At 31.1% G+C, this 22,651-nt stretch overlaps 1 protein-coding gene across 1 annotated transcript in view; it reads right to left on the reverse strand.

The window, feature by feature from the left end:
- Window positions 1-20,862, reverse strand: part of LOC140452196 (uncharacterized) — a 71,608-nt gene extending 50,746 nt beyond the window's left edge. Inside the window, exon 1 of the mRNA XM_072546299.1 lies at window positions 20,448-20,862. Within this exon, the coding sequence (XP_072402400.1) occupies window positions 20,448-20,532 (85 nt within the window). The 5' untranslated portion in view covers window positions 20,533-20,862. The remainder of the gene's footprint in view (window positions 1-20,447) is intronic.
- Between the last annotated feature and the right edge of the window lie 1,789 nt (window positions 20,863-22,651).

Genomic DNA, 22,651 nt, shown 5'->3' on the forward strand with positions numbered 1-22,651 from the left:
TTTTTTTTTAATTTGTTTTGTTATTGTTTCAAATTTTTGAAAAATATTTTTTTCAGTACCACCTTGAACATTTTGACAAGCTGATCTAATTTCTTTTATTAAGGCTATGCTTTGAGTAATAGTTTTTTTGAATCAAACTAAAATTTGATTTATTGAACAAAAGTTGCTGCTGAAGAACGTTGTTTTTAAAAATTTGGAATCTTTGTTTTTTACTTTGTTTAGAATCTAGCAGAGGTTGGAAACTTTCATCCGTTAAAGCGTCAATTATATTTTTTTAACCTACGAAATAGTCTGAATAGAAAAATGTGACTTCCAACCATGTTCCCCATCTTGTTAGAACGAGTTCTATTGGCAGTGGGATATTTGGAAGGATTTCTTTATAAAGTTGAATTCTTATTCGCTGTGTGCAAGTACTTGGAGGGGATAGGAGAAACGATCGTGCGCGTACAGCGGTGAAATCTTGCAGCTTTGTTAGCATATTTAGTAGTTATTTAAGATAATGGAATTTCGCAAATGATGTGTTATTAATTGTAAAAATACAACAAAAAATGGCAAATTCAAGTTCTATCGGTTTCCAACTTTTAAGCAAAAATTAATGTAACGAGAAAAGTGGATTTATATCATAATCAAGCAGAAGAAGGTAACATAACCCAAATTCTGCATTCCTACTCCCGATTTCATAATAAGTTTGACGTAAACATTTCGTGAACACAATTAAGGATTTATTTAAATGATTCTACTGACGACGACAGTGCATCTGATTATGAAAGTGAATAATATAATTTAACATTACGATGTACCTATGTAAATATAAGTTTTCCAACCTGTCCTGTATGTACGTATTATTTTTTACTTTATTACAATCGTTTCGTATATTCTTCTATTTAACTTTGTGACGTTTAAGTGAGTAATAATATAGATAATAAAGGTTTTAAGGTTAAAACAATATTTGTAATTAATGTTTAATAATACTATAATCTGTAATACGTATCTATGGTTTCACATACAGACAATCTATGTGTGTGATATATTATAATAATATGTATTAAAATGTAGTACAATATTGCCAAAAATATAATTAAATATCGTTTAATAAATTGTGTGTACCTGTCTTTAACAATTTGTTTTAAATCATAAGTATTTTTTGAAACGCCAGTGCTTTGTTTGGCGAGGTTTTACTGTTCCTAGAAATTTCCGCCACTACAGTTGAAACATACTCTACCGACTAAGAAATCAATAAATCAAAAGACATCACAGATACATTAACCCCAATTTTTGAATGTACTACTCATCCTTTCGCCAGCCAACACAATCATTGCATGAATTACATTTTAAAGACAAAGATCCAGTTTAGATTTTATAGTGCTACATTTAAAAAAATTCTGTGTGGGGGTATAATTTCAACCATCAACCTACTAAATTACCCAAAACGAAGATTCGGAAAAGTTGTATTGTATCCTTAAATATTAATTGAAAAGTATCCAACTTTGCACCTTTTTTATCGAATGGTCGAGGTAATAACATAAATCATATTTAGAGTGCCGAGATCGTTTATTACCAAATCAAGAAAATACAGTTATGCCCTAAAACAATAATAAGTGCCCTTTACAAATGAAGGTATAACCTGTTAGTCGAAGTTTACAATCACTTCATTCTTTAGTATGAAAAAGACTCCTGGACCATTATAAAGCATTGCAAATGAGGGCAAATGCTTATTATATATGTAAAAGAAGGATATTGTTTCAGATATTTCAATACAAGTTCAACCATATGTAACAAAGTCTTTGTATGTAACAAATAAAACTTCTCAGTGCCAAATAGTTTTGAAGTAATTCAGTAAATATAGACTTGACATTAATTCATAGAACTAACAATAGCTGGACGTGTATTAAACAGTTTTGTAAAAGAAATTGCATTAATAACTAAAGCTGACAACGATACTTTCCCAAACCATTTTCCTGTCCATAGGCGACGGAAGCGCTTTGAGGAATTTCCATTCAAGATTTCATTCGAACAGGTAGAGCAAAAACTGTTATAAGTTGCAATAAAATTTAAGAGTTAATGCACAATTTCGTTGAAGATACAACCTCACGCAGAGCTGCACAAATACATGATGTAGGTCATTCTTCAGTATTACATAAGAATTGATTTAAATCCTACAAAATTCACTTCTTGTTCATAGTTCATCAATTGCGTTATTGAGATCAGACATTTCCCGGACGATGAATGGCCACCTCGTTCAACAGATTTGAATCCTAGAGATTATTTTTATTAAGAATACTTAAAAAGTAGACTTTATAATACTAAACCAGCAAATGTTGCAGAGATAAGGCAAAGAATTATCAATGAATCCATATTAATTTCTAGAGAGACATGGAAAAACGTAATTGACGCATTCTACCGTTTAGGATACTGTCAAATTAACAACGGAGGACATTTTAAACACTTGATTAGGTAGACATTAATTTAAGAATGTAGTGAACTTTTAATTATTATTATGTTCAAATTTAGTTGTAAATAGTTTGAATCAAAAAAATTGTTGATCCGATTAGGCTTTTCTAGGCTTTTGTTCAGGGCCGCCGCTACCATGTGTGCTAAGTGTGCATCGCACACGGGCGGCCAACAATAGGGGCGGCCAAAAGCAGTCCACTGATGATAATACTTTTTTAAAACGAAAATAAATTGAAATAATTAAATAGTAATGATTCAGATAATTCTGTGAACTCTAATATTCCAAACAGTAATAATTATTCAGTACGTGATAATACTCAAATGCGTTTCATTTATCATGTATATTTATTTTAATCATCCTAATCTAAAAAAAATGTCAGAAAATATTATTTATTGTATGAACTGCCGCCCTTTTGCGGGTACAGTCATAAAGCAGTTTCGGGAATACTTTTTAATTCAAAGCGGCTGACGGCTTTCGGACTTCAGTTATTTGGGATTTCACACGTAGATACTTTACAAGAATTTAGGCAAGGGGTTGTAAAGTTTCTGTTATAATATTGTTCCTATGGTTATGTTTATAGATGGGTTATTATGTCTTATGTTCAGTCTTAGTTGAGAATTCGATGAATTTAGACACGCTTTTGATAAACGATTTTGTTTGTAAAATATAGTAGTGTACCCGTTTATTTTGCACAATAGGTACTGTATTTCGAAGTAACGTCGAGATCAGAGCAATTTTATTCGTATACGCATTACGCTACATATTATTTGGAGAAACATTATTTGGACAACTTATTTGAAGTGTTTTTGAATTTATTTTGTTAAATTCGCCCGGCTTCGTTCTTAAGTGATAATTTCAAAATGTCCGAAAGAAAAAGAAAACGACTTTCAGGCTTTCAATATAGAAAAATAAAAGTGGCAAAAACTGAGGAGAAGAAAAAACTTAGCGGTGCACTGAAATCATTTTTGATGAAAAACATACATGAAAATATAGAAGACTCGGATATAAATTTAGGACCTTCAACTTCAAAGTACCAAACAATTGAATATTGCTGCGGATTGAGATGGAGGATTTGATGACAATAATAGCGATAGTGCGAATGCTGATGCTGAAACCCCTGAACCTGAAACCACCAACCAAGACAGAACAATTAATGTTCCAGTTAATCTGGATTGCAGTGTAGGAAGCTCCAGCATATACTTGGTTTCAGATGATCCTGGAAAATGGCCTGCAAATATGAATCCAAGTGAAGTTCAATTTGTTGTTAAACATTTTTCTCAGCAAATTACAAAAATTAACTTCCCCAGAGATACAAATAATAGGAACTTTTCAGAAACTTATTATTATCGCACATTACCTAATCAAGACCAAATTCATCGCCCGTGGTTACTTTGCTCATTATCAATAAATAATGTTTTTTGTGCACCTTGTAAACTGTTTTGTTGTGATGAAAGCAGCCGACAATTACTTAGTGGAATTAATGGGGTAAGTGACTGGCAACATTTAGCTATTATTTTAAAAAGACATGAATCCGGTGCAGCTCATATAAAATATTATTAAATTAAGATACTAGGATATACATATTCTGGACGTTGGATCATGGTTATTAAATTAGGATAAAGGACGTTTAAATTAGGATATTAGGATTGGATATTAGGATATTAGGATATACATTAGGATAATATATGGACGTTGGATCATGGACATTAGTCTAAATGTTCAAGTAAGTATTTATCTATTTACAAATTATTATTGTTATATTATGCATCTTCTGTACATTTCTTTAAATAATAGTATGTATGTCTAAAGTGTTGGAAGGGTTAATAGTAAGTTGCACACGGACGGCCAATACCTTAGCGGCGGCCCTGCTTTTGTTTTATGTTTGTAAGTATTGTATTCAGTTGAATTTATAGTGAAGTAGAAATTTTAATAAATGTTATATTTAAAAACAAAAGTAAATCTAGCAATGTTACAAACATCAAATTTCAAATCTTCATATTACAAAATAGGTTTATCTCTGTTTTTGTATAATTCGTACCATCCATTTAAGAGATAATTAGGTGCTTCCAGACTTTTGGTCCACTCTGTATGTGTATGTATTTCTTTAGCGAATTGCGTGACTTAAGAGTAAAAAAAGTAGTATGTACTTAAATTTAGAATCAATGGAACAATTTATTAAGAACTTGTACCAAAATTGATCAAGATGAAGGAGATGCAAGCTGATAGTAAGCGGAAATTACGATGCAGATCCAGTAATTACTCAGTTTGGGTCGAATTATGGCCTGCCACTGGCGAAAAAAAGAAAAAAAGGATTTCGGGAGTACCCAAACACTGTAATATTATTTAGAAAGATGCGGCATGCAATTATCGGTTATTTTAGTATACTTTCGATCAGGTAGACATATAATTCAGGTAAATTGCTCCCTGCTTTAAATCTCCTTTACATACTCCAACTTCTCTATATTATGTCCTATTCTACAGGGTGGAACGTGAAATATTTAGTATGCTATTTAAAATCTTTTCTTTTAACTTACCGTTCGATCTAATAATTTCATTACAAAATTCTTAGTTAATTATTGTAACTCAATACAGTTGTATTTTTGTATCAAAAAACGAATTTTTTAAACGTCAAATTTATATTCACTGAAAATATTACAGCAATCACAATATTTTGTAGGAATAATTTATTTTTTATTACTATTGTCTTTTTATATCAAATTTAGTGATACTATTGCAGGTGACTGACCGTGTAAACTTGGTGTAGAATAAACAGAAAGATTTCAATCATGTCACTGAGTAGTGGTATTTACTTTATTTTTTATAGAATTTATATTCCTTTATTATAGTTTTCAGCGTTATCTTGATTCAGACCTGCTAAAATGGCTTTAATAATGCTTCATCATTTCCTTTCTATTGGATAAATTAATAAAAATATTTATCAGTCATTATATTTGGCATCAATTCGTTATATTTTCTCTTTTTTGGACAAAAATTTTAAAAATTATGAAGTAGTGAAAACTAACATGTAATGATAGTTATCTTAGGACTAGGATAGATAGATATATTCAATGAGGTGGCTTTTGGCCTATTCCACTACGACCTTTTCAGATCTATTTTGGTTCTGTAGCCTAATCCTTTATAATATACGCAGAATCTTTCTTTTCAAATTCCTAAATAAGGCCATTGTTGAATTCGGTTTCACTATCTGCGATTATCATGTGTGGTAGTCCATGGTGGATTATGAAGAGCATAAAGGCATTAAGGACATTTATTGCGTTGGATCCTTCTATGGGATATGCTTGGCCATATTTCGAGAATGCATCAATTATTGTAAGAAATGTTTGTCCGTTAGGCTGTCATACCTATTAGCATGGCACGTATCACAAAGGTTGATCACTTCTTCGTTTGATGTCTTTGAGGTTGATGTCTTTCTTTAATGTAGGTCAGTAGTAACATTTTCTTATTTGGGTTTCGGTTTCGTTAACTTTGGTTGGTCTTCCCTTGGTGGTAGTTCTCTATACTTTCTTTTTGTCTCTCTGAGCTGTTTATAATTTCTAGGAGGCTGTTGCATTTAACAAGATCGAATACGGATTTTTTTTTAAAGTTTCTCGTAGAATATTGCTTAGGGATTTGTAAGTTCATTATTTTTGAACATAATGTCGTATTTCTTTTTTGGATCTATATCATCATCATCATCATTGGTGCTACAGCCCTATAAAAGAGCCTCGACCTTCCGAAGTCTATTAAGCCAGTCAGTTCTATCCATTGCCAACTGTTGCCAGTTTGCTGCGCCTATTTGTCTACCATCCTCATCTACACCATCCCTCCACATCTTAGCACAAAGATCTGGTCTGTTGTTGATCGACCAGGCCTAAAACCACTTTGATATTCGCCAAGAAGCTCCTCTGAATATTCACTCAGGCGACCATATAAAATCCTCGAAAATATTTTGTATGCTGTTTTGGATCTATATAGTTCTTGAAAAACTGGAAAATTGGATGTGCATTCTTTGTTACAAAACATTACTCTGTGAGTAGTTTCACCGGATTGTAATTTATTATCTTTATTAAAATTATTTGATTAACAATTTAGTGGTTTCTCGCTAACTGGAAATCCGATTATTGGATTTTCTGCCGTGGAATGTTTGGTTATATCTATATCGTTACCTTCTTGTAAGTATTGGGAGTTGTGGAGTTTGATAACTGAGCTTTAGAGATTTGTTGTCTACTGTCCTCATGTAGGATTTTGTCTATTAACTTCATTTCTTCGGGAATTAAGGTTGCAGTCTGATTTTTTGGATGGTTTCTTGATTGTGTGTAAGTAATGAAATTGTTTGGTTAACATTGGCCATTATTCTCTTATTGAGATTAAGTTGGCTATTGATGTTAGTAATAATATTGTGTTGGCTTTTTTTCAAGTGATTTAATGGCAGCATTGTATCTCTCAGCATCTTCTTGATCTAAATTACCAGAAATAGATTTTAGGGCACTTCCCAATCCATTTATAAGTCCTCTCTTGATTCTAAATATTGGATACATTATGTCTAGAGTGATAACCGTTAAGTAGTAGATTCAAATGCGGAGAGGAGAAAGACAGGGCTGCATTTTGTCTCCACTAATATTTCACATATATTTGGAGTTCGTCTTCAATAAAGCATTGGATAGTGTTTATTGAGGTATCAAAACTAATGGCATCACTATTGATAATTTGAGGTAAGCAGATCACACGGTGTTAATTGCAAATAGTTACGAATAAACACTACAAAGACAAAGTTGAGGGTTGTCTCAGTACAACGCCAATAAAACTGTAAGCCTTAACAGCTTATGGAGAACAAATGGAGAAGACCAACAACATCACTTACCTTGGTTGTAATCTAAATGAGAACTGGGACATGAGCAAAAAGATTAGAATACGTATAGAGAAGGCCAGAGCTGCATTCTTTGAGATGAAGAAAATCTTATGTGGAAATAATATCACTTTGAGACTGAACATTAGATTGGTAAGATGTTATGTGTTCTCTATTATTTGATATGGTGTTGAAGGTTGAACTTTAACGGATGTACTTCTTAGAAAACTAGCAGCCTTTGAAATCTAGATGTATCAGAGAATGCTCCGAATAAGTTGTAAATTGCTCCGAAGTAAACGAAAGACCTCACACACCTGAGATTTGTCATAGCTAATGCGATCAGCTAATAGGAATTTTATAAATCAAAACATTTTGAGCTCTATCTATACGTTGTTGTAGTTCATAAAAAACTGAGTAGGCTGTTGTCTGCGAATTGCTTTTTTCATTAATGTAATCTTTTTTGTTGAGTCATTTCTTCTTCCAGCTTGGCAAATCTTCGCACAAACATAGGAACACTCTTAAATCCATCACGACAGGTAGCACAAAACTACTTAAGTAGACGTTTCTGTAAAATAATTGCCTGTATCTCGGATGTGGACCAGTCAGAGCATTTTCTGCAATGTGTATCCTTGAACGTCAACTGTCGCATGCTATTATGTATTTGCTTTTTATCAGTACCGAGATCTTGGGAACAAGCGCTACAATTATTGGTCATTATAACCTCAAAATTTTATTTTAAAACATTTCAGCAATCCTCGGCATTTTGAGATCTATTTTATGAAATATAAAAAGCAATAACCGAATTAACTAGTACGCACAATATTCTTTTTGCACAATATGCTTTCAAAACTTGAAAAATTTTTAGAAAAATAAAGAAGCAAAATTTTTTTTGTTTTGATAACCTCACCTTCAAAATAATGGGTTCAAAGTAAAAATATTTAATCTAACAATGTAGTTATCATTACCATTTACAATGCAGTAGTATATTAACACAGGATTAGATTGTTTTGAATTGTGCGGAACCTCTAAAGGAATTTAAAATTCCAATTTGACAAATTCCCCACATGCGGTCGGTATAGAAAACGTTTGGAATGCTATTCAGAAACAGGAAACTAAAAAAATATTTCAGACCATTTAAAAACTACTGGAGCCGATACCGTACCAAAATAACTAATCCTTTTCACCTTGTATTTTGTCTGCTGTTCGCCTGGGGCACCTGAATTCACCAGCCAGAGGTACCAACCGTACAGCTACCTAATCTTCGGTGCCTATTTATTTTAATGTGTATCTTAACTCAGTCAGGTGCACCGTATACTCAGCATCCGTCCGCATTATAATGACGTTGAGGAATTTATACCGAGAATGTCATGCAATTTAAAGAAGGGATTTTCGGATATATGTGGCGGATGACTAATGATGTCTCCAAGAGACTGACAGTCACAATATTATTACTATATTTCAGGTCGTTAAGGATTTTTTATCCAATTATTATTAGGTAGAGAATTCGGCAACTTCTTTAACACACTAATAAGAATTGGCAAATCGCTACAGGGTGATACTGGGGATTAGTTAATCATTAAAACAATTATAGAGATCTGTCGTAAGCAGTCAATAAGAAATGAGAGTATTTGAAAGTAATAACTAGTTTTTTAATAGGTGTAGCAGAAATTAGTAAACAAAACTATTCTGGCAGTAGGAAATAATCATGAAGAAGCTGCAAAAAATCTACAATCTTAAGTGAACAAGATCTACGATTGGACCAAAAAATTGAGTATAAAATTGAATGAGACAAATCAGTGCATGTGAATTTCACTAATAAGAAAAAGCACAAGCAATAAGAATACGATTCAAATCAACAAGTTAAAGATTCCTTTTATGAAGATTTATCAAAAATTTGTGATAAAATAAAAAGTCATCAAGAAATAATACTGTTAGGAGACCTAAATGCCAGAGTAGGTTTTCAAATAGACGATGACGTGGTAGGATGGCACGGAAAAATAGTTAAAAAATGGTTCAGGGGACAGCTTAATTGAGTTCTGTCAACTTTTTGGTTTAAAAATAATGAATACCCAATTCCAACATAAAGATATCTATAAATACACTTGGGAACGACCTTCACTACAACAGAAGTCGATCGAAGACTATATAATAATGAGACAGAAACCAAAATTTAAGTGCCAAGACTGCAGAATAAAAACAGGATCTAACTGTGGGACAGATCACTACTTTCATTTAGCTAATCTTTTGTGCCCCTTTAAACAATACTACAATCAAAACACCGAAAGTGAGATAAACAATAACTAAACAGTACAAAACGGAGATTTAAATTGCACCTTTTATTCCAACCAAGTATTACACATCTTTTTTAATCTAGATTAGAAAAGGAACTAAATGAGATTGAAAGAAATATAGATGTAGAACAAGAATACAACAACCTCACAACGATAATAAAAAAAATTGCTTATAAAGTAATCGGAACAGAGAACAACGACTAAAAACACCACGAACCACCATGGATGAGAGAAAACGTAAAAGAAATGATACAAGAAAAAAACAAAATATTTCCAAAAGGAACAAAAAAAGAATAGGGCAAACCATGGTTGAATCATTTCTTTGTTATGGCTCTGAAGTATAGACAAATAATGCAAACCTGAAGAGAAGATTGTTGGCAGTTGAAATGGATTATTTGAGAAGAAGTGCTAGAACATCAAGGCTGGATAGGAATACCAACGAATCTATAAGAAATAACATGAATGCTACAGAAACGGTCATTGACAGAATAGAAAGAAGAGGTTTAAAATGGTTTGGACACCTATTGAGAATATCTGACGAACGTTGGCCCCAAAAACTTCACAGATGGAAGCCCCCTGGAAAAAGAAAAAGAGGTAGACCTCGAGTATTTACAAGATGGCTCCTGGAATATATTTTTTCGCGTCGATTTTTTTGCGTTTATACCCCCCTTCGAGGAAGGTTTTAAGGGGAAGCCCGGGGGTAAAAGTGGTAAACCTATTTGCATCTTTTTTGGGGCCTCAAAATTATTATTCTCTTGTTCATTCGTTCTTAAATTCAAAATTCAGCTTGTTCGTATTTTCAACAAAACGGGGACATTTTGAATATTTATTATAATTTTTCAATTTTTGTAAAATGAATTCTAGTTGTTCGTTTGTGTATTATTGTTTGTATTTCCATTTTTTATATTGACTGATCTTATTTCTGGTAAATTAAACTGTGAAGGATTATTATCTCCATAATAAAATGTTAGAATGTGTTACTGAGTGTTTTGTCCCTAAGTGTCTATCTATAACATAATGTCAAATAAAGGATTTATTTGCAGATTAGCTCCAACGACTGAATATAGATATACATGTTATATCAGGTGAAAGAGAATTAAAAATGCAAACGAAAAATTTCAAAATATATAGGGTGTCCCATATAAAAAACATAAGTTGTTATTAATAAAGAAAATATTTAACCCTGTCGTTTTCGACATTTTTCAATAATCCCCTGTATCTCGCTAATGTGGGGAGCGATTGATGATTTGATTAGGTAATCGTTATTTTAACGAAAAAAGAAGTCATGACCATCATAACTACTTTTTTTCTATCTCCTCTAGTTTTTGGTATAACCTGTAAAACATACCAATTTTTGACACCCTGTACATGAGTGCTTGTGTAAATAATTACTGTAAGTAAGAAAGACCCTGTAGAAACATTATTGAATGTTAGTATAGTTTTAAGATTTATTAGTATTAATTTAGGACGGAACAGAACTGCTCATTGATCTTTTGTGTAAATTTTTCCCGAAAACACTTGTAAGTTGGTGAAAAATTATTGTAAACAATTTTTAGTGGATGTTTTATTTATTTTAGTTGGATATTTTACCCTGTAGATATTAAGAGCAACCCATCTAGCTCGTTAAACACTTTTTACAGTTCAGGGATTAATGGCCCACCGCTTCGTGCTGCCACAAACCCTGAGAAAAGAATAGGAATAAAAAGGATGATGAAAAGACAAGTTATAAAATACCAAGAGGCCCAAGAGACACCTGTTCAAGTGGCCTCGAATCCTGTTTTAGAAATTTCCGTTCTTGTACAGATTCCCCTGTCATGCTGTATCCGGCGACAGACTCAACAATCTCTTGATATGAATTTACCCAACCGATGTTTGGTATACTTAATCAATATACATGTATACGCACGTTAGATCGTCTAATTAATTATAAAGATAAACATGTGTTTTTATAGATATAAAAGCTCATCAAAATATCTTATATTTAAAGGCATTTTATCTGCTTTAATTACTTTGCAATATATTAATATATTATTTGAATAAGACCAATAGCTGCAACTATTTTAATTTATAGTAAATTTTACAAAGTTGTAACTATTTTGGACTTGGGATGACAGCTTTGCGTTAAACGGTCCGCTATGCTGAGAAAGTTAATAGAAAATTCTCCAAATATTTGAAGCGCTGTCGGAGACAAGCAAAAATACGGTTTTTAACTGATAATGTATTTTACATTGATTTAGAGAAATATACAATTATTAGTGCAAAAATAGAAAATTACAAATTTTACAGTTTCTAAATGGTAGTGGTATGTATTTACTGATAAAATAATAACAAACACTAAATTTTTCTTAATGAGAAAATGAAAACATATTACCTTACAGTGTAATCAAGAATTAAATCATACTTATAATCACTGTCGTCGGTATCTGCATTTGAATTGTAAATTATGTTCAATATGCAATATTCCGCAAATATGTTCAATGGAAGTGAAATAAAAAATGGTAAGGGGGCAATCTTAACACATTATATCCAAAACTATGTATAATCTCGTCTACTATAAATATTTTTGTTTTCATTTCTTTTGGCTAACTGTAGTAATTCCGGCTTGAAAGCATAAAGAGGAAATGGAATATTTCTATTCGTTAACCATTCTTATTGAACCATGAAAACATGGTTTTTCACCCTTTCATGGCGGTTATATCAAATTGGTGCAGCAATCGTCTTCACTTTATGCCGGTTTTTTGTATTCTAATGATTTCTCTTGCACTTGCCTTATTATAAATATAGCGTCGGTGCATGATCTTCCTGATCTAAAACTGGAATGTTGTATGTAATCCCACCAATATTCTGGAACATTCGACAGAGAGATCGATCATTTATAATCAATTTTAATCATGTTCTTATGAAGTTTCGTTTCGGCGATTACAGCACTTGATTAAGACCCCGATTAAGCCGTCATTCGTATTGGTTGTGACTGTCACTGAGCGACCCACGTGACCTTTAAGTTGGCAAAGCACACTTCCCATACTACGAAACTTGTCAACAACTGCTAAAATAACACTGTTACTCGGAGGATGTTTCATAAACTAAAGCCTAAATGCGCCTGCAACACTAAGAACCATATCAAAAGGATTTACTGTAAATAACTTCTTATTAATACAGTAAAAAAAGATTATAAAGGGAGTTTTTTAATTCAATTTAGAAATGACTTGTTACATATTTTCATTACTAGAGCAATTTACTTTCGTACTTTTTATGCTGTACAGTAGAGTGGACCATAGGCTGTCGATTGTCTAGCGATAATCCAACACAGTCGCAAATTATTTTCAAATATGAGTATAAATATGTGCCCTCTACGTGATATAAACTGTATAAAGCATCGTAGTTCCTCTTATTCTGGAACATTTTGAAAGTATCCCTAAGAACGTGTATTTTTCGAATAAAGAGGATTCACTCTTCCATCAATGATTTCACATCCATGATTTCTGGGTATATAATATGTAACTCTTCGTATTTTTTATATTATTAGTTACGTTTAGTGTGCAATTGTTTAGAAAGTCTAAATATTGTTTTGAAATATGTAGTATAATATTAAAGAGCCAGTAATAGCTGGCTATTAGTCATAAGGATGAAGTTTGTTCCATACCAATGAGTAATATCCTTTACTAGAAAATGTAATAATATACTTTTTCTGTGTCATTAAATAAGATAATAAAATATAGAAGACTGATATATGTATAAGTATGATGTGTGTATGTTATCGCTAGTTACGACACTGGATTAAACAGAATCAGCACATTCCAGTACTAGACCAGGGAACTATTAACGATTTTCCCATGACACTCTTTGATACAGGTGTCTAACAACTGCTTTTGGTGATAATAATACGTGATAAACAAAATATGCAAAATATTAAACGTCATTTTTTACTTATAAACAAGATATAAACAATGTAAGATTGCTATTTCATTTTAAATACTAAAGGTGAAGACCTCTGAAGGATAGGTTAAAAATAGGTTGAAATGAAAAGAGGAGACTGGTATTCTGTTAATAAAATACTAATGAAAATACTTAAAAAGCGTAAACAATATCCTTGTAGCTTTGAATACCTAGTAAGACTAACGAGTCAAAACAAAACTAGTCATTTACTTCTAATGAATTGTAATACAACTGTTAAGCAACATTTCCATTTACTAAATTAAGTAATTAGAGGCTTTTCTAACTATGTATTACAGAATAAACCAGGCTTTCTATTCTTTTTGTTCCAGAGACGGATTTGGCTTCTAAATATGCACAATAGAATAACATAGACATAGATAATTTAAAAATAATAGATTATGTCAATGTTTTCAGATTTTGACACAAGTTGTATATAATTTATATACAGAGTGGACCAAAAGTATGGAATCACCTGATTATCTCTTAAATGGATGGTCCGAATTGTACAAAAATCGGGATTCGCCTATTCCATAATATGGAGATTTCAAATTTGATGCTTGTAATGTTGCCAGATTTACCATTTTTCTGATATCATTAGGCACTTTGGATTTTTAAATATAACTCTGTGTATTGTATTATTAGCAAGAAGTAGGATCGACAATTACAAAAATGAAAAGCGGTAAAGCAACTGGAATAGATGGAATAACAGTGGAACTGCTTAAATACACTGGCAAAAACACCTGGAAAATCTTAGCAGGCATATTTACAAACTGCCTAAGATCAAGATACATACCAGATCACTGGGATACAGAAACATAATTCTCATTCATAAGAAAAGTAGCAAAAAGGATATCAAAAACTACAGACTTATAAGTCTATTACCAATCCTATACAAGATATTCACAAAGAGCATCAGATGCGGCAAAGCCAAAAGAGCAAGCTGACTTCAGAAGTAGATTCAGTACCCTGGAACATATCGCTAGCTAGATTTCGAGAAGGCTTTCGATTCTATATATCCCAAGGCAGTAATAGAAGCTTTGACCAACCAAGGTATTGACTAACCGTACATAGAGACTTTAGCAAATATATACAGGCAAGCAAAAGCTAAGGTAAACATTTATGAAACCATTCCACAATTTTCCACTACCACAGGCGTCCGACAAGGAAACGCAATATGAACTGGCAGAATAAAGGCCTATTCATTGATGGAGAATACCTCATCTATTTCATATTTGCAGACGACATCGTTCTGATTGCTAATAATCCTGTAGAACTACAAGAATAGACGAGTCTGTATACCAGAGACAATTAATACATAAATCTGGCTCTTTACTCCCAGAAATCAATAGAAGAGTGAAACTAGATTGGTCTTAGAGGATTTTTCTTTCGGTAGCCATGATGGTATTGATTTCGTAGGTCTTAAGAGAGGCGTAGATGCACGCCTTGTATTCGATGATAGGTCTGATGAAAGTTTTATAGGTGTGTAATAAAGTTTTAGATGACGTCTTGCCCAATTTGCACTGCCAGGAGATTAGACCTCCTTCTCACCCTGTCAAGGGTATCAGCCCCGGACATCGCGACAATTTGAAGATTTAACTAAAATTAGTTGTATTTGGAGGGATTTATGGTCATATTTTGGTAGAAATGCAGTTATATTCAAATCGAAGATGCCGTCCACCTGAAGAAAAAAGAATTCGATCAGTGTATACTACCAATCATGACATACGGCTGCGAAACTTGGACATAAAAAAGAGATAATAGCGAAACTCAAACTTAAAGGTCAATGGAGCGATGTATGCTAGGTATAATAAATAAAGATCAAAAAAGAATAGAAGGATCAGACAGAAAACCAAGGTCACTGATGTAATCCACAAAAATAAATCTTTAAAATGGCAGTGTGCAGGACATTTAGCGAGAAGAACTGGCAATATACAGTCCACTAGAATTACACTGTGGTATCCAAGAGGCGTCAAGAAATCAAGAAGACGTCCAAATTAAAGATGGAACTATGAGATAAGGAAACAAGCAGGTACAATATGGCACAGAAAAGCGAATTTTAGGCTATTTTACAGCGACTATGTAAAGGAGGCTGCACGATACGGTAAAATACGCTGAGAGTAATGATGATGGTATTGTATTATTTTTGGAATTCTCACTTTAATACGAGTTCTACGATATGTAACACTTAGTATTTTATATAGTCATAAAGGTCTTAAATAAATAAAACTTCTCAGTGCCAAATAGTCCTGTGAATTTCACATTAATTTTTTTTCTCACTTTTTTTTACCCTATCAGTGTGTAGGATTTGGGCTAGCTATTTTAATTTCCATTCACGTATTTCTTCCATTCTTTTCTATTTCCTATCATTATTTCTAATTCCTGGAGTGATTTTTGTTTAACTTCATGACTTTAATTCATAAAACTAAAAATAGCTTGTCGTTTATTAACAAGTTTTTTAAAATAAATTGTATTATCTAATAACTAAAGCTGACAGTTCTTTTTTTTTGTTTTTAAAGTGTTTTTAAGTGTTTTTAAAAGATCTACAAAGATGGTTGTTAATGACAAAAAGCGAATTATTGTTACCGCAATAGAAAAAGACCTTATAGTGAAGTAGCCAATTTGTTCAACGTTATTTTCCCAAACCTTCTTTCCTTAAAGGCAAAAACCCAGAATGCGACGATACAAAAAATTGTAAAGCGCTTTGAGGAAAGTGGACGAGTAAAAGATGGCATTCGCACAGACCAAAAACTATTATTAGTTACAATAAAACTTTAGATTGAATGCAGAGTTTCGTTAAAGATCCACATACATCCTCACGCAGAGCTGCACAAATACATGATGTAGGTTATTCTTCAGTATGACAAAAGAATTGATTTAAACCCTACAAAATCCAGTTCTTACAAGAATTAAATAAAGTTCACAGTTTATTGAGGTAATGGTGAATAAAATTGTAACTGACGAAAACTTCTAAAAAGATATGTTTTTCGACAAAGCAATTTTTACACTGTGTGGGAATCTAAATCGCCAAAATTTAAGGCATTGGAGTGATGTAAATACACAATGGATACGTGAAAACCAGACTCAAAGACCACAAAAAACTAAATGTATAGTCGGGCATAGTGGGTACTTAGTTATTTGGCCCATTTTTTGTAGAAGGAAAGAGCTAGTAGACCTAGTTCAACGATATGTAACACTTAGTATTTTATATAGTCATAAAGGTCTTAAATAAATAAAACTTCTCAGTGCCAAATAGTGCTGTGAATTTCACATTAATTTTTTTTCTCACTTTTTTTTTACCCTATCAGTGTGTAGGATTTGGGCTAGCTATTTTAATTTCCATTCACGTATCTCTTCCATTCTTTTCTATTTCCTATCATTATTTCTAATTCCTGGAGTGATTTTTGTTTAACTTCGTTAGAGATAATTTCATAAAACTAAAAATAGCTTGTCGTTTATTAACAAGTTTTTTAAAATAAATTGTATTATCTAATAACTAAAGCTGACAGTTCTTTTAAGTGTTTTTAAAAGATCTACAAAGATGGTTGTTAATGAAAAAAAGCGAATTATTCTTACCGCAATAGACAAGGACCTTATAGTGAAGTAGACAATTTGTTCAACGTTATTTTCCCAAACCTTCTTTCCTTAAAGGCAAAAACCCAGAATGCGACGATACAAAAAATTGTAAAGCGCTTTGAGGAAAGTGGACGAGTAAAAGATGGCATTCGAACAGACCAAAAACTATTATTAGTTACAATAAAACTTTAGAATTAATGCAGAGTTTCGTTAAAGATCCACATACATCCTCACGCAGAGCTGCACAAATACATGATGTAGGTTATTCTTCAGTATTACAAAAGAATTGATTTAAACCCTACAAAATCCAGTTCTTACAAGAATTAAATAAAGTTCATAGTTTATTGAGGTAATGGTGAATAAAATTGTAACTGACGAGACGTTCTAACAAGATGTTTTTCGACAAAGCAATTTTTACACTGTGTGGGAATCTGAATCGCCAAAATTTAAGGCATTGGAGTGATGTAAATACACAATGGATACGTGAAAACCAGACTCAAAGACCACAAAAAACTAAATTTATGGTCTGGCATAGTGGGTACTTAGTTATTTGGCCCATTTTTTGTAGAAGGAAAGTTTGGAGCTAGTTTTAATGAGTTATGATTTCAGCAGGATGGAACTCTAGCTCAGTTTGATGTAAATGTTCGGCGTTATTTAGATTAGACATTTCCCGGACAATGGATGGAATCCTTAAGATTAAGATCCGATTTTTAATGGGAACACTTAAAAAGTATAATTTATAAAACTAAACCAACAAGTGCTGCAGAGCTAAGGCAAAGAATTATCGATGAAACCATATTAATTTCTATAGAAACATGTGATAGAATAATAATAATACTGATTATAGAATAGAATGAGTTATCTCCGATAATTGTTACAAAGATAACTGAAACTGTAATATCTAGAGAGTTGATTGAATGGTGAAAAATGTAGATTTATAACCAAATTCTTTAGTGGTAAGCTTTTCTGAGAGAAAGTCCATGGATATTGTTGAATGCTTTGAAGACAGTATAAATCTTGCTTAAAGCCTTTCCCTATATATACATTCAAAACTGATCAGTTAGATCTCCCTTTATTTCTTCTTACCCACTAATTCGATAAAGTCATATTCAAATGATTTCACAAGTGCTAAGTATCTGGTATATCTTTTTTTTTATTTTTCTTTTATTTTAAAACCATATTTTTTTAAATAACCACTTTGAACCGTTAAACTTACAGATCTTATAAACAATATATAATAAGTAAATTGTAGAGCGGTAACGATTAATTTTATTTGGGGTGCTAATTAGGGGGTGATTTTCACAATGTTTTTACAAAAAAAAGCCCCAACTTTATTTTGAGCTTAACTTGCTTAGTTTTGATTGTAAAAACTAAAAAAAAACAAAAATTAAGTTTTTTTAAATAGTTTTAAAAATTCTTTGAGTTTTTCCGAAAAGTGCTTCATTTTTTGGTTATTTCACGTTGAAATATTCGATTTGGAATTTAAATAAAAATTCAAGCGTTTAAAAATGTTATTGAACTTTAAAATGCTGTAAGTTTCGTTATCTTCTCGATTTTAATTGAAGGATTTTGATGTATTTTTTAAATTCGTATGTACGTTAAGCGAAAATTACAAATATTTAATGTTTTAATAATATTATTAATAAACAAACAATATAATTTGTTTAAACAGTTATAAAAATATATTTTCCCAAAAAAATCAAATTTTTTATTCTATTCTGATTAATCTTTACTTTCCTGTATCTTTAAAATGAAACTAATTACTATAAACAAATTAGCTTTGTAACTAAAGGTATTGTAAATATTTATAAATCAAAAGTAACTGTAATTTTGCAGAAGTTTTGCCTTGTAAAATTTTTTTTATACATATGGATGTTAGGACTAATATTATTGCAAAAAAAGGTTTCTGGGATAAAAAAATAAATATAATAATAAAAATAAACTTTTACACTAATTGATGGATTGATCTCAAATTTTGAGGGTTCGTTAAGGACAACAAAACACAGCTTTAGGTGTAATAACAAATATTTAGGTTGATTTTTAAAATAGTTCTAGACAATTAACGATTTTGCCTTATTTTGCTGTTCCCGAAGCAACAAATTAGTTTTACAATTGCATCAATCGCCATTTTAATGTTTTTTTATGTATTAAAAGTTAAAGTTTTGTAATTTTACCTCAAATATTAACCTATTTAATGGTAGATAAGCAAAAAATTAAAAAATGGCATTTTTTACACTAAATTGTTAATAAATACGTCGAAATTTCTGCAGAAAACGTATAGATTTTCTTTACATAGGCCTATAATAATTAAAAAAAAAATCAGTTAGCTGAATTTGTCACAGTCCGGAGAGAAATCTTATTTTCCCGAGCAAGTCTTCAAAAAATTATAATGAGTGGAGCGAGATATATTAAACAGACAACCTCATCTGATTTATGCTAACGATGTAATCCTGATATCTGATACAAAAACAGATTCAAATCTAAAATTGATGGTTGAATAATTAAATAGTTAAATTAAATAGATGAAAAAGTAAGTCTAACTATGAAAAGTACATATGAAAATATAAAAGTTTATAGGTAGGAATACCTATGGTATAATATAAACATATACATAGGAATACCTATGGAATATATAAAATGTGGAAGGAGCAAGTAATATAATTATTATTCGGTGATAATGGGAAATCAAAAGAGGAAGAGAAAGGTCTTAGATAATATGGGTAACTGTCTAGATTAACATATTTGAACAAGATGAATGAAAAAATGTTCTAAATAGAGTAAATTTAAACACTTTTTGTTAGATAGATTAAATTTGGTTATTGCAAGTACCTTCTCAAATTGTGTATCTTGAATATTTTTAATGACATTTTAAAGAATATTTTAAATTTTTAAAAGTTTTAAATAAACTTTTGACAACCTGGCCAATAAAAAAATTCAGGTGTAAAACTATTTTTAATACAAAACTAATTTGATCTAAAAGCTAACAAGATAATCGATTGGAAAATAATTAGAAAAACATAGATAGGAAAAACAAGATCAATGTAACAAATTGTTAAAACGAAAAGAAAAATCAACAGGAGACAATGAATAATTCGAAAAAATAAAAATGTATTGAAGTTGACGAGAAAATATTTTAAGTTTATTTAGCTCTAAAGAAATAAAAATAATGTAATTTTTTTAATACGCAGCATACAAAATATTATAAAGTTGATTAAAGTAATAAATTATTATTAAAAAGAAATAATAATTTCAATTTTGTATAATATTCCAAACAATAAATATCAAAATATCTAAACCATTTGCTAAACCAAATATTATTTAAAAATAAAATATTTCAAAAGGTACTTACATTGACAAATTGACATAAAGATCAAATACTTTATTGTCCTTTGCAGTATCATCTTAAATACCTCCAAATATAGTTTCTTCGACATACACTAACAGCATCCACTAAAGAACTAACAAGTAACAGTCTTATCAAGAAACCAAAACAAAACTAAAAATGATAAATGCCGGCAAGAGAAGTTTCGAGTGGGTGGTAAAAGCTCTGGTTTGGGCTTAGAAAAATAAAGTTTTGGGTACTCGAAAATATCCGGCAGGTGTTTATCTTTACGTACCGGCGACACTCCAGCGATTACTCAACGTGGACGTATTCGTGCAGGTACCTACTCGTTGTATACTATACTTGCACTGTTTCGTCCACCGACAATCATTGAATGAAATGTATTGTGTGGTGGTCTCCTGTTTACTCTGCCCTGCTACGACTAGCTGATATGAATGAAAAGTTCTTTCCTATATGTCTGGTGGCTGCAAGAATTTACGATTTACAGTGCTGGCCTAGCTCGTCTCTTCTGCAACTGTTTAATTGTTGAGAGAAATTATAAAATACTCTTCAAAATACTAATACTCCTCAAGTTACTTTATTATATTTAATACAAAGTATTAACATTTATTAGACTATTTACATTCACATTAAACTTAAAATAGTTTATTTGACCATTGAAGTAACGATTTTACCAAGACATTATTTTATACAGTTATCTAACAACAGCTTTTGATAAATTTGGCGATATAAATATGCAATAAATAAAATATGCGAAAGATTAAACGTCATTTTTTACTTATAAACAATATATAAACAATGTAAGATCGCTATAAGATTTTAATCATTTTAAAATCCTTTAAAATGAGAGCTTGTAAGGTTATTTTTGTTAATTTGCTGCTTCATTATTGCACAAATAGCTTCAAAAGTCAATTTATTTGAAAATTAATAATAACTTTTCTAATAATGCACAAAAATCTTTAATTTCGCGTAAAAATAGGAACAACATCACAAATATTCAGCTTCAGAATCGGTAAACTAATTTTTCGAAACCAAACGGATTTTAAAGACATTTTACGGATTTATTATCAGATGTCGCTATTTGCGTCCATACGAAGCCATGTTAGGGTTGCTTCCCAAGACAGTAAAGATTTATTTTCACATTCAGAGCGTCTGTGAATACCTGTCTCTGATGATCCCTTTTAGGGTGAAATACGTATAAGCTGATATACGTGAAATCAAATCTTAACTGTCTTTTTCCTTTTATTCAGCTTTAGAAATTGCAAGAAGTTTCACTTAATAGTTATTGCAAAATTGAAATTGTTTATCCCAGAAACCTTTTATCTACAATGTTATTATGAGTAAACTGTTCGGTTTACAAGAATTCTAATGCACCAAATTGAAGACAAAGTCTTATGTTATCAAATTAAATCATTTTACGATTAAAAAGTTTATTTTAAATGTTATAAAATAGGTTTACAATAGTACTGTGATTTTAAGCTTGTATACATTAGTTTTTAGTTAACTACTTAATTTTTTTTATTCGAAATGTTGGCATCTTTACATTTAAAAAAGTGCATCTTAAAACCCGAGTTAGCCCTGTTTTTCATCTGTTTTTCTTTATAAACATTAAAAATTTTAAAAAGCGCCATTTGAAAGTGTAAAAAATTCAAGTTCTGACACAAAATTGTTTAAAACGATTCCTTTAAAAATAAGTCAATGATGGGCAAAAGATAAATGGTTTAAAATGAAGCGATTTTCCAATTCTAGATTTTACTATTTCAAAAAAACTAAATGTATAACTTCAAATTTATGAAAGTCGCAATATATCCGGTTCTAATCAACGAAAATTTATGTTTTTTTAATTTGGGGTACCTCGTTGCATAGATTATAAAACTGCAATTAGTTAATTGTTTATTTAACCGAGTAATTTATTTAAACTATTTAAAATCAACATTTATCTTGCAGAATTTTACTTTTCTTTCATTATTAGTAGTAGATAAGGTTATGAAATGATAGGTAACTTAAATATTTAGGTATTATAGTTATAAATAATATCTTAAAAAAAAATTGAAAACAAAATGATGTAATACTAACTAATAAAAGAGACATATCACTCAGCTCAATTTCTCTAATTTTATAGACACGTAGGTTGAGTATGCATAACCTAAAAATGCATTTTTTTTTTTTCGAAAAAAGCGTATAACTTTTTTTTGGACATGACTGCAGGT

Source organism: Diabrotica undecimpunctata, chromosome 10 (assembly GCF_040954645.1).
Source record: "Diabrotica undecimpunctata isolate CICGRU chromosome 10, icDiaUnde3, whole genome shotgun sequence".
Classification (NCBI taxonomy): domain Eukaryota; kingdom Metazoa; phylum Arthropoda; class Insecta; order Coleoptera; family Chrysomelidae; genus Diabrotica; species Diabrotica undecimpunctata.